The following is a 14,049-nucleotide window of genomic DNA, read 5'->3' as shown; positions in this document are numbered from 1 at the left end:
CATTTGATTCTCATAACAAACCAGGGAGGTAAGTGCTATTATTAACCAGCTATTACGTGTCAAAGGCCAGATGTGGGCTCAGATTTTCCTGACTCCCTGGAGAGGCACAGCTCTGAGCCATTTCAATACCCGACTCCCCTCAAATGCCTTCAAGGCATTTCTCAATTGCACCAATTTCTTCCTTTGTGGGGAAGGAGTGAGTCATTAGTCTCCCCACTGCCCACTCTGCTATATCTCCAGGTGTTTCCTTCCTCTGTGCTCTTCCCCACATGTGGGAGGCCTTTCCCCAGTCCGATGTCTCTCCAACCTGGCTCCGATGCTATAACCTTCAGGAGGAACTCCTTCATCCCTCTCCCCCAACTGGAAAAAGGGTTTCATTCCCTGGGCCTTAGTTTGGTTTGTGTGTCCCTTACACATGCCTTTTAGTGCATTTCATATCATGTTCTGTTCTGCACTAGACCCTAATCCTCCTGAGATCTGGCCCCCTGGCAACATGGCTTAGTTGTGAAAGGGCTAAACTTCTGGAGTCAGGAAGCCCTGAGTTCCACTCCAGCCTCAGCTACTTCCCAACTGGGCAAATCATTTAATCACTTTCAGCCTTGGTTTCCTCATCTGTAAAATGGGGATAATAACAGTCCTTACCTCCCAGAGTTGTTCTGAGAATTAACTAATTGCAAACACTCAGCACAGTAAATGTTAGCTATCATCATCTTCATCATTATGTTTTCCCTGTACCTATTTGCATGTTACTCTGCATCTTGGGTCACAGAATCCCAAAGCTGGGAGAGACATTGAAGACTCAATGACCTCCAGCTTCTCTTCCAGTGCTTAAATCTGTGTTCCTTCAAGCTGAGGTGTATAGCGGGCTTTAACGTTTGCAAAGTTCTCAACAATACGGAATGCTCCAAAAATCTTAAGAGTCATTTTAAGCATCAACGAAAACTGCACCAAGAATTTTGAGACACTCTGTGTATTATTTCTTTTGAATCTCTGGTTGATGCTTTAAGGGAAGTACTTCATATAACTACTTGTAAAGGATCTTAGCACAGTCCCTGGTACTATATAAAATTATTAGTATGATTAATATTGCTGCTGTTGGTAGTGGTGCTTGATCTCTCCCTCACAGGTACAGATTAAAACACTTCCACATCTTTTCATTCTGTAATCCTCATCTATATTTCCCCATAAATCCTTCTCTGAGGTTCTATTCAAGACCCTGGTGACCTTTCCTTGAATCTGCCAAACTCTGAAGCTACTGAGGAATATGTCTGGCCATGTTTCTTGGTTCTCATCTGTCCACATGACTGGCCTAAGAACAACAGAGAGGACTGTGCCTATATTTTTTATTAAAGCTTTTTCTTTACAAAACATATGCATGGATAATTATGCAACATTGACCCTTACAAAACCTTGTGTTCCAAATTTTCCCTTCCTTCCTCCCACCCTCTCTCCTAGAGGGCACTTGATCCAATATATGTTAAACATGTTAAAATCTATGTTAAATCCAATATATGTATAACATATTTATACAGGTTGTACCTATATTAAGCACAGGGAGAAAGACTAATGCTATGATTTCATTGATTTAAGGAAATCCCAGATGAGGAATAATACCAATTTGTGCTAGCACTTCCTCTGAGATTTAAAGAGAGAAATTAAGTAATCTGTCCAGGGTCACACAACTAGTGTGTGTCAGAAGACTTGAAGCAGGACTACCTGGCTGAGAGGCCATTACCCATCTCCCAGGCTTTGCTGCAAAGAGTATAGCATTCTTTCTAAATATCACTTGTGTGCAGAAGGAAAGACATAAGAATACACTTCTAACATTGACAAAGGATGGAAAGGACTTTAGAACATAGAATTGAAGAGCCAGAAAGGAATCTGGAACACAGAATGTCAGTTATGAGGGACTTTAGAACACAGAATGTTAAAACCAGAACGGGCTTTAGAATACAGGAGGTTGGGACCAGAAGAATGCGAGAACCTAGAACATCAGGGTTAGAAGGGTTCTTAGCCTGTAAATTACTATCACAAAATGCCAAATCCAGGAGGGGTCTTAGAACCCTGGATGTGGAAATACAGAAGGTCAGAGATGGAAACAGCCATATGAAGGACTGCTCTGAAACACTCAGAGTCTACAAGCGTTTCTTGTTCAGCATCAAGGAAGCATGTTGGCAGTTTTACAAGAACACACCTGATGAAAACCAGAGAGGTCCCTGAGTTCTTGGTAACTGGGAATTTTATGAGCCTCATCATTTATTTATAAAAGTCACTTAGGCCCTGCCCTCTATGTTTGTGAAGAAGAGGGCAGAAAGGACAAGGAGGAAGAAGGGGGAATTTCTATTAAAGGGCCAGCCTTCTCCCACCAGAAGAATTACTAATGTTTGTTCCTTTAAATCTGGGCTGTTTGCAAATCAGGGAAGGATAATGAATGTCTCCCAGAGCTCAGCAGGTCAGCCTAGGAAGGCATCAGAGACCCTCCGGACACTCCCAGAACAGATTGAAATCGACAGCAGGGGGTCCCCATCATTTGAGAAGAATAAAGGAACAGTCTGCTCATCATTAAAGGGCAGCCAGTTGCCCCTAGGATGGAATTCGATGTGTGTTTGACAGGGCAACAGGTGACAGATTGAGGGGGGGTAGAAGCCTCCCATATCTAATCGATAATCCTAGTGGAAGCTTAGGTGGGTCTGGTTTAATTGCCCAGGTTGGACCTCAGCCAATAAAGGCTATAAGACACTTTCAACAGCTGTTGTTAACCAACATGTCTGTGCAGAGACACAGGCACATGGACCTCTAGTAAACAGACACAGGATTGGAAGTCCTAGGTGTTCTCCTTTTTTGGGCACCATGTCAGATCTCCAGAAACTTTGACCCTAACCAACCCTGCTCTCTGAATCATCAGAAAGAGAAATAGTGAAAAGAAATCCGAGCTTATATTCAAGGCTTTTTTGTAAGACATTTTGGAGACCCATAAGCCCTTTGAATCAGCAAAATATGTTGGTTACAAAATCTTTCAGCACTCTGGAAAGAACTGGGCTGGAGCTGGGGGATCCAAATCCTTCCTCCACTCCTTACTAAGCTAAGTGACACCAGGAGGAGACTTGATTGAATCCCTTGTCATCCCTCAAATAGTCTTCCTATATGTCTGCATAGACTACAGACTTCTCTCCCTCCTTATTTCTGCCTTTTAAGTGAAATCCAATTCAACAGGAATTTATTAAATGTTGTGCCAGCCAGGAACTGTACTAGATATGGAGGATGCAATAACAACAAAATAGAAATGGAAAAATCCAATCAAATCCCGGTCTCCTTTAAAAGGATCCACTAGGTGCCACTTGCTAGGTGAAGTCTTTGGTGATGGAATTAGTATTTAGTGGTCTTCCCATTCTAATTCCCCTGCCCTCACCTATTATCTTGTATTTACTTAAATAGGCACATTTCCCACCCTGAGTCCCAAGTAGAAAGAAAAGACCCTTTAGATTCCAGGTTTTTTGCCATCACAAAAAAGACCTGCTCTGAATATTTTTTGGTACAAAAAGCTCTTTTCCCTCTTTGTTTGCTCTCTTAGGAGTATATTCCTGCTTAGCAGTCCTATGGATGAGTCCAAGTGCTCACGTGGGCTGTTCAGTTACTTTTTGTATGTAATTCCAAATTGCTTTCCAGAGTTATTAGACCTTAATGACTCTACCAACAATGAAGCTGTTTTCTTGCAGCCCCTCCCACATTTGTCATTTTCTTTATTTTTTTTGTCATCTTTGCCAGTCTGATGGGTGTGAGGAGGAAGCTAACTAATTATTAATTATTTGCAACATATTTCTTATTTTTATTCTTGATGGCCTAAATTTGTTCCCTTAAGAGCTGTCTGTCAATTGAGGAATAGCTAAACAAATTGTAAAATATGCATATGACATAGTATTCCTATGCTATAAAAAATGGATTTTAGCAAGTCTGAGGTACCACCTCACACTTCTCAGATTGGTTAAGATAACAGGAAAAGATAATAAATATTGGATGGATGTGGGGAAAACTTGTTGGTAAAGTTGTGAACTGACCCAACCATTCTGGAGCACAATTTGGAACTATGTCCAAAGGCCTATAAAATTGTGCATGCCTGTTGATCCCTCAGTGCCAAAACTAGGTCTGTATCCCCAAAAAAAATAATAAAGGAGAGAAAAAGATCCACATGTGCAAAAATGTTTGCAAAAGTTCTTTTTATGATGGCAAGGAATTGGAAAATGAGTAGATGCCCATCAATTGGGTAATGGCTACATAAGCTATGATATATGAAAGTGATGAAATATTATTGTTCTATTAAAAATGATGAACAAGCTGATTTTAGAAAAGCCTGGAAGGTTTTACATGAACTGATGCTGAGTGAAACAAGCAGAACCAGGAATATACTATACACAGTAAGGATTGTGCATTGATGAACTATAAAACACTTGGTTCTTCTCAGTGGTGTATTGATCCAAAAGCAATCCTAATAGGCTTTGGATAGGAAATGCCATCTGCATCCAAGGAGAGTAATATAAGACTGAATATAAAAAACTTTTTTTTCTTTTTCTTCTGTTTTTTTTTCTCATGGTTTTTTTTTTGTTTGTTTTTATTCTGATTTTTCTCTCCCAACATGATTCATAAAGAAATGTGTTTTTTTTATTATAGCTTTTTATTGATAGAACATATTCATGGATACTTTTTTACAACATTATCCCTTGCACTCACTTCTGTTCCAATTTTTCCCTTCCCTCCTTCTACAACCTCTCCTAGATGGCAGGCAGTCACACATGTTAAACGTGTTAAAGTATATCTTAGATATAATATATGTGTGCAGATCCATACAGCTCTCTTGTTGCACAAGAAAAATTGGATTTAGAAGGTAAAAATAACCTGGGAAGAAAAACAAAAATGCAAGTAGTCCACATTCATTTCCCAGTGTTTCTTCTCTGGGTGTAGCTGATTCTGTCCATTATTGATCAGTTGGAACTGAATTAGATCTCCTCTTTGTCCCAGATATCCACTTCCATCAGAATACATCCTAATACAGTATCGTTGTTGAAGTGTGTAATGATCTCCTGGTTCTGCTCAAGGAAATGTGTTTTTAAAAATGAATGTAATGAAATAAAAATAAAAATGAATGTACATGTATAACAAAAAATTAAAATAAAAAAGAGTTTTAGGAAAATTATTCTAATTAAGCTATACATAGTTGAGATTCATACTTTTGACCACAATCTCCTCTTACTGGTCTACGATGTAGATGGAAATGTTAATTTAAAAAAATGTTTATTAAGGTCAGAATTTTTTAAAAGAAGGATAAACAAGGATATCATGTTGGCTTTTTGAAAGATGAAATTGGAGAGGTGAAACAAGGGAAGCTATTATACGTGGAGGAGAACCCATTCATGTAGGATGGTGGCCACAGAAATGGAGAGGAAGGGACAGACATGAAAGTCACTGTGTAAATACATTTGATGAGATCTGGCAACTGATCAGTGTGAGGACATATGAGAGAGAATAATTAGGAGAATTTCTGATACTTCAAGCCCCAGTGGTTGTATATATTAGGCAAACAACCACAATCACAGCAGCAAGAACCATAGTAGCAAAGTGTTTGCTGAATTGAATGTGTTCAGTGCAACTAATGACGTCTTCTCTATCTAGGAGATGAGCATTGATAGGAAAATCGAGTAAGATCGCTGTATGAAAACACCAAATTCCTCATCTTAAGGGAGTGTTTTTTAAGATACAAGTGCTATCACTGTAAATGGCTCCCCTCTGTCCTGGAATCTGAGGCCCTCAACAATCTGCATCCAAAAATAAAATCTGCCTTCAAGCTCCTTCCCTTCTTTGCAGAAGTAGAGGATTATGGATGCTTAATACTGCATATACTGTCAGACTTAGTTGATGTCTCAGTCAGTTTTGCTAAATTTTTTTCTTCTTTTTATTTTTTTTTTACAAGGAACAAGCTGAAGAGGAATATATTAAAAAATTAGGGCAATACTCCACCCCATTCCTTCACAGAAGTGGGAGTTCTATAGGGTCATAAATTATACATATTGTCATATATTTTTGATGGTTAATGAGTTATAATGATTTTTTCTCATTTTTTCTTTGAAAATACTATTTGTCACTATTAATCAGAGAAATGCAAATTAAGACAATTAACGGATCACTACATACCTCTGAGATTGGCTAAGATGACAGGAAAAGATAATGACAAATGTTGGAGGAGATATGGGAAAATTGGGACACAAATATATTGTTGGTGGAGTTGTGAACTGATACAACCATTCTGGAGAGCGATTTGGAACTGTGCCCCAAAAGTTATCAAACTGTGCATACCCTTTGATCCAGCAGTGCTACTACTGGGCTTATATCCCAAAGAGATCTTAAAGAAGAGAAAGGGATCTACATGTGCAAAAATGGTTGTAGCAGCCTTTTTTGTAGTGGCAAGAAACTGGAAACTGAATGGATGCCCATCAATTGGGAATGGCTGAATAAATTGTGGTATATGAATGCTATAGAATACTATTGTTCTATAAGAAATGACCAACAGGTTGATTTTAGAAAGGCCTGGAGAGACTTACATGAACTGATGCTGAGTGAAGTGAGCAGAACTAGGAGATCATTGTACACGGCTACAAAATCATATGATGATCAATTCTGATGGCCATGGCTCTCTTAAACAATGAGAGGATTCAAACCAAATCTAATTGTTCAGTGATGAAAAGAGCCATCTATACCCAGAGAGAGGACTGTGGGAACTGAGTGTGGTTTACAACATAGCATTTTCACTCTTTTTTGTTGTTGTTTGCTTGAATTTTATTTTCTTTCTCCTGTTTTCTGTTTGAGTTGATTTTTCTTGTGCAGCAAGATTATTGTATAAATATGTATGCATATATTGGATTTAACATATATTTCTATCATGTTTAACATATATTGGACTATTTGCCATCTAGGCAAGGGGGTGAGGGAAGGGAAAACAAGGTTTTGCAAAAGTTAACACTGAAAAATTATCCATACATATCTTTTGAAAATAAAAAAAGCTTTGATGAAAAAATACTATTTGTTATATGAGATGGCTCTATGGAAGGGAGAAAAGGAAAAATACTAGGGGAAATTAAATGTGTAAAAAGAAAAGACAAAAACTTTTTTTAAAAAGTTAAAGTAATATAAAAACAAAATATGTCAATAATAATTCAAAATTAAAAAAAACCAACAACCCAGGTTCCAAAATGCCTTGCTATGTTTAGCTAAAATTTATATTCTCCAAACTCTAGCCAAATTAGATTATTCATTGCTCCAGGCCCATCGTATCCTGCCTTCTCTGTTCACACTGTCTCTCAGTCTTACCCTGGACTATCTACCACAATCTCAGCCTCTTCCAGCTGAGATGATTCCCTTTCCAACATACTCAGCAAAACATTGGCCAGCCTTAGCTTGAAGATTTCCAATCAGAAGGAGCCCATCACATCTCCAAGCTATCCATTGCACTTCAGGACAACTCAATTCTTAGAAAAGCCTCTGGATCTTGCATAGATAGGCAGAAGTTGTTGGGAAACGGGGAGAACTAGGACCTTCTTGGGCCTCCTTTGAGAAGCTGGTTTAGTGTCAGGTCCAATGACAAATTAGTGACAATAGAACTCAGGCAGGGGATGTGAGTTCAAATCCTGACTCCCTCTGTATGATCTTCAGCTCAACACATTCTAGAGATGCAACCTTTCATGCCTGATTTGTAGGAATTCATCACACAATTGAAGAAGAACCGAACAAATGGCTAATGTTGGACTAGATGACTTCTGTAGTCCGTTCCAGCTTTTCCATCCCATGGCAAGTAATGTTACCTTACCCTGGGAGTAGGATGGAGGAACTACCAAGGAGACTGTATAGAGTCACAGGATTTCAAGGCATTTCCAAGATCCTTGAGGCTAGATGTTCTATTTGGCAGGCAGGCAACCAACAATCTCCACACTGGAGGTCCCCCCAGCCTCTGTCTTCTCAGCCCATCCACCCGGGACAACAAGAGCAGACAAGAAAAAAAAAAAAAGAGAGAGAGATGCAAAGGCCCCAGTGATAATCAACCTTTTCTTATAGCAGGAGATCCCAGCCTGGAGTCTTTGGCCCCCAAAGCAACTGTGGATTTCAGAAATTTGGGGTACTTGAATGGAAAAAAAAATAGCCTCTTTATTTTCATTATTCTGTAAATGAAAATTACCATGTCCTTCAATTATTGAAAACCATTATTCCAAGAAGGAGCTCTGAGTTGTCAGCAGATAGCCCCTGGAGCCAGGACAGAACAAAGGTTAAGGGTCCTGTCTCAGGCCCCTTCTTGAAGGTGGATGCCTACCCCCCGCACCTCCGCACCCAGCACTTCTCCTCAGGATAGAAGGCTGTCCTCTCCAGCCTCCTCTTCTATGAATAAAACTTCGACTCACCGGATAGGGGTCTTCTTTGGGGAGGCTTTGACAGGCGAGTCAGGATTGTAGGAGCCAGGCCCAGGGCCAGAAGAATCTATCTTCATTTCTCGAAGAGTTTTTGATTTGAAACCACACCTCAGAAGCTTAGGGGTCTCCTTCACCAGAGTCTCATTGATCTCATAATGTCCTAAGAAGGAAAAGAATCTGTTTAGTTAAATGAAAGAGGTGGAGAGGTTATAGGTCTAAGGATTATGGCTCTAACAACCAAAGGGAAATAGCAGTTATATAATAGATGTTCTAAAGAACCACCCCCTGCTCCAAAGAAAAGGGTCGGGGGCAGCTAGGTGGCGGCGTGGATAGAGCACCAGCCTTGAATTCAGGAGGACCTGAGTTCAAATCAGGTCTCAGACACTTAACACTTCCTAGCTGTGTGACCCTGGGCAAGTCACTTAACCCCAGCCTCAGGAAAAAAAAAAACAAAGAAAAAAAAAAAACCAAAGAAAAGGGTCACTTGGAAAAAACAAAGGATGATAAGATATCTCAGTGTAGAAGGCCCTTAGAACTCAGGAGGTCAGAGCTGGGAGGGCCCTTAGAACTCAGGAGGTCAGAGCTGGGAGGGCCCTTAGAACCCAGGAGGTCAGAGCTGGGAGGGCCCTTAGAACCCAGGAGGTCAGAGCTGGGAGGGCCCTTAGAACCCAGGAGGTCAGAGCTGGGAGGGCCCTTAGAACCCAGGAGGTCAGAGCTGGGAGGGCCCTTAGAACCCAGGAGGTCAGAGCTGGGAGGGCTCTTAGAACCCAGGAGGTCAGAGCTGGGAGGGCTCTTAGAACCCAGGAGGTCAGAGCTGGGAGGGCCCTTAGAACCCAGGAGGTCAGAGCTGGGAGGGCCCTTAGAACCCAGGAGGTCAGAGCTGGGAGGGCTCTTAGAACCCAGGAGGTCAGAGCTGGGAGGGCCCTTAGAACCCGGGAGGTCAGAGCTGGGAGGGCCCTTAGAACCCAGGAGGTCAGAGCTGGGAGGGCTCTTAGAACCCAGGAGGTCAGAGCTGGGAGGGCCCTTAGAACCCAGGAGGTCAGAGCTGGGAGGGCCCTTAGAACCCGGGAGGTCACATAATTTGTGAACAGTCTTGTTCTTAGGAAACCAGACTATAGCAGACCTTAACATGTCTGTATATTGCATTGGGGTCAGACCAAAGTTTTTTTTAATTTGTTTGTTTGTTTTTGCTGAGGCAATTAGAGTTAGGTGACTTGCCCAGGGTCACACAGCCAGGAAGTGTTAAGTGTCTGAGACTAGATTTGAACTCAGGTCCTCTTGAATTCAGGGCTGGTGCTCTATCCACTGCGCCACCTAGCTGCCCCCAGACCAAAGTTTTTGGATCCTTTTTAGCCCCCTACTAGCTTCAATGATAGACCCTTCAATTTTCCTTTCCTCATCAGTAAAATGGGGAGAATAATATTGCCTCAGAGTTTATTGGGAAAACTTTTAACAAACCTTTAAGTACTTTTTATTATTCAACTTTGAGACAGAAAAGTGAAACCAGAGAGTAGAGCTGACTGGAAAGCTAGAAAACTCTGGGTTTGCATAGACTGCCTTGGGGAGGTAGGATGGTTGCACTGGCAAACACACCAGAACCTCAGAAGAAGAAAATAATCAGGGTTTGAGAATGATTAATGTTTTCAAAGAAAAACCTAGGCAGGTCTGAAGGCCTGACTTAATCAGCTCTTGCCCCTCTCCCTTGGCCCCTAATTGGGAAGGCCAATGATGGACAGCCAAGCCTGGGCTGCTTAGATCACCCAAGCGCAGCAGACCTGCCTGGGAGGACAGGGGCACGGCGGCTTCCAATCTCTCCTCCACATCTGTTGGCCCCACAGGGGATGGAGAAGAACCTTCCGCCATTATCCCTTCCAGAAAATGGGACGATTTGCCCCACGAGCTCAGGCTTTGGCCAGCTTTGCCCGTAGCTGATTCACTGGTCGTGTGACCCATTTAACTGCTCCAGACTTCTGAGACCAGGCCTTAAAGCTGGAGTCCCACCCTTCGGACTCTGGGACCCACAAAGGCCCCGCGGCCCGTGGCAGGTGGAGGGCAGACATTTTTGCTCACTGAATTCTGTCTCAAACACTGTCTTTCCTGCCTTATTACACCAAAGCGAGATTATGAATTTAAAATACTACACATGGCAATTATTATTACTGTAAACACACTATGGATATTCCATTCCCACTTCTCACTATTCCCCAGTCCTGTCCAGCTTTTTCCCACTCAGGGTGTTTACCTACTATCAGACATCCAGAGTTAGTCCCATCTCTCCCCATTATACAGATGAAGAAACTAAAGTCCAGAAGAGTTCATTGATCTGCCCAAGATCACACAGAAAGGAAGGACTCGATTTGAAAGCAGGCCTCTCAACTCTAGCATAGGGGATCTTTCCATTCTATATGCCTGGCACATAGTAGGTACTTAATGCTTTCTTCCTTTGCTCCCTGCTTCCTCCCTTCTACCCCTCCTTCCTTCCTTCATGACTCCTTTGTGAAAAACATTCTATCCCTCCTCACTTTTATTTGCTGAAATTCCTCCCTTCCTTCCTGGCCAAACTCAAGGCTGCTTCTTCCAAGAAGCCTTCCTTGATCATTTCCTCCTTCACTCTCCTCTCATCCTAAAGGCCTATCTTCTTCATTCTTAGAGCATTGTTGCCTGGCTCACACTTTTGCTCTTCACATCCTATTTAACATTATCCTTATTTATGTATGTGTCTAATATTCCCTTTTAGGTTATAACCTATAACCTTCTCAAGGGCCAGGAAGGGAAAGCAGCATGGTACAGTAGAGAAAGATTTACAACCTGCGGGCCTGAGTAAGAGTCTCACATCTGTGTTGCACCTCAGTTACTTCACCTACATAAGAAGGCTGGAAGAGATTGTCCATTGAGTTCCTCCCAGCAGCACTACTGCTGGTCCTTCCATTCTAAATCTCTGAATTATTATTTTTAATTCTGCATTCTTAGAACCAGGCATACAGTAGGTGACTAATAATATTTTACAGAAGCAATCTGAATTCTTTTCCAAAAACAAAGGAGACTCTGTTTGGTTCTAAGGCCAGAAAAGTGCAATTTTTCTCTTCCAATTTATTTTGAAAATTTATCCAATATTTGCTGAGATCTGACATGCTCCATCTGTAGCCAGGAAAAATCCACTGCCTGAAAAATCCTCCTTCTCCTCCCCAATGAACAGATACCATATGGATGTGGGGGATAAGGCAGAGAGGGGGCCAGGAAAGTTGGGGTGGCAGCCTGACTCTGCTACTTATTATATGGTGCGGGCTGCCTCTCCCACCCCTCATCACCTCTCCCCACTGTAGCTCCCTCTGCTATAAAATAAAGATCTGAAGTCAGAAGACCCAAAGTTGAATTCAGGTTCTGCTGTTTACTCCTCCTGTGAGCCAGATCTCACTTCCCTCACCTGTAACATGGATACAGACTCAATTATCTACAAGGTTCTTTTCAACTCTACATCCACAACCCTCTGAGACCTGCCAGCCCTTCTTCAAAGATCTATGGGTCACACTACAGACTGAAAACATTTTGTAACTATGGAGTTCCATAGACTTACTAGTCATTATTTATCAGCAAATCACATGAGAGGTGGAATGATATGGGGGCCAGAAGGCTGGCCTACAAGACAAAGATCAGGATTCAAATTCTGCCTCTGAAACTTTCTGGCTCTGTGTCCCAAGGCAATCTGCCCTTTTAGTGTCCCCAGTTATTTACTAGCTTGTGATCCTGGGCAAGTCACTACTTCTGTCTGTCTCTTTTTCCTCAACTGTAAAATGGGCATAGTAACAAGGAACTCTGATACAGAGTTGTTATGAGCATCACATAAGATAATATTTGTAAAGTACCTGGCACATGGTAGATACTTAATGCTTCCTTTCCTCCTTTCTTTCCCTTCCTCCTGTCCTCCTTCCTTCCTTTCTTTTCCTCTTCTCTCTTTCTCACTTCCATCCTTCTTTCCCTGAATTCCTTCTTCTCCCTCTACCCCCTTCCCTCTCTCCCTTCTCTCCCTTCTTTTCTCCTTTCCTTCCTTCCTTCTTCCTTTCCTCCCTCCCTTCCTTCCTTTCTTCTTTTCTTCCTCCTTCCCTTCCTCCCTCCCTCCCTTCTTCCCTTCCTCCCTCCCTCATTCCCTTCCTCCCTCCCTCATTCCCTTCCTCCCTCCTTCCCTCTCTTCTTCCCTCCCTTCCTCCCTCCCTCCCTCTCTTCTTCCCTCCCTTCTCCCTCCCTTTCTTTCCTTCCTTCCTTCCTTCCTTCCTTCCTTCCTTCCTTCCTTCCTTTCCTTCCTTCCTTCCTTCCTTCCTTCCTTCCTTCCTTCCTTCCTTCCTTCCTTCCTTCCTTCCTTCCTTCCTTCCTTCCTTCCTTCCTTCCTTCCTTCCTTCCGTGGTTCCCTAAGACCTTAAATTACAAAGCAGTTGCTGATCTGTATTAGTGGAAGGAGTTTCCACACCAAGTTTCTCACTTTGCCACAAATCACAGGTCCATGCAATAATAATAACAAAAACAATGAAGATGGAGCCTTTGAAAGTCCTACACTATATAGTATATCCTATATTCCAGTGTGAGTCTCCCTATCACTTACCTGGGGAAGGCACCAGTATTTGCCTAGTAGGTGTAAACCCCCTTGGAGTTTTTGACAAAAACCCAGGCTGAGGAGGAACACACAAATTGCTCCGTTCCTTGCAGAAAAATTCTGTGATCTGTTGGGGGAGAGGTGGGAGAGGAGAGAACAATCTCAATTCCTTCAATAAATATTTACTCAATATCTAATATGCCGTAGGCCCTAAAAGAGATAGATACAAAATTAAACCTAGATCCTGCCCTCTGAGAGCTTGTCTTTTTGAAGGGGACATGATAGGCTCACACATACATACTCACACAAAATGGAATTTGGAAAAGGCATGAAATAGGTGGAAACAATGTCATGTACTCATACAATTAGAGCTGGAAATCAATCACCTTGTTTTATGGAGGTAAACCAAGTCCTCATAGGATCATAGATTTAGTTAGAGCTGAAAGCAACCTCAGAGACCATCTAATCCTCAATTCTTAAACTGTGGGCCATCCCATATGGGGTCTCATAATTAAATGTGGGGAGCATGAAATTATGATTTATTAGAAGTAAATATTTTATATACCTATATATCCAAGGTCTTCTAAAAGTTTCTCAGGGAAAGGGATCATGAGTGAAAAACGTTTAAATATCGAAATCCAATCTTTTTTCCTCCACTTTACAGATAAGTAGAATGAGGTGAGGCTGGGGGAGAGGGGGACGGAGGTTAAAGTGATTTGTCAACATCCTATTTGAACTAGAATTTAAATCCATGTTTTACAATGCCAAAGTCACTGTCTGCTGCACCATGTATAATGAGAATTTAAAAGTGGAGGAATGTTTAATTCCAATCAGAGGATTACCAGGAAGTTTCACAGAACAGACTGATTTGACCCGAATCTTGTAGAAACTTAATAAGCAGAGACAGGGAGAGAGCATTCTAGGCATAGGGAAGAATACAGCAAAGTTTCAGAGATAGAAATAGGAATGAGTGTTTGAAATTCCAATTTGGCCAGAATGTAGGGTATGTAACAAAGA

At 41.8% G+C, this 14,049-nt stretch overlaps 1 protein-coding gene across 2 annotated transcripts in view; it reads right to left on the bottom strand.

The window, feature by feature from the left end:
* The window catches only part of STPG1 (sperm tail PG-rich repeat containing 1), a 92,399-nt gene that overhangs the window by 16,019 nt on the left and 62,331 nt on the right, over positions 1-14,049 (bottom strand). For both annotated transcript variants that reach the window (XM_074305842.1, XM_074305843.1), the window contains 2 exons: positions 13,042-13,159; positions 8,439-8,607 (listed from right to left, as the gene is read on the bottom strand). In XM_074305842.1, the coding sequence (XP_074161943.1) occupies positions 8,439-8,607; positions 13,042-13,159 (287 nt within the window). The remainder of the gene's footprint in view (positions 1-8,438; positions 8,608-13,041; positions 13,160-14,049) is intronic.

This window comes from Sminthopsis crassicaudata, chromosome 3 (genome assembly GCF_048593235.1).
Source record: "Sminthopsis crassicaudata isolate SCR6 chromosome 3, ASM4859323v1, whole genome shotgun sequence".
Classification (NCBI taxonomy): Eukaryota; Metazoa; Chordata; class Mammalia; order Dasyuromorphia; family Dasyuridae; genus Sminthopsis; species Sminthopsis crassicaudata.
This window is presented reverse-complemented; position numbering and strand designations above follow the sequence as displayed.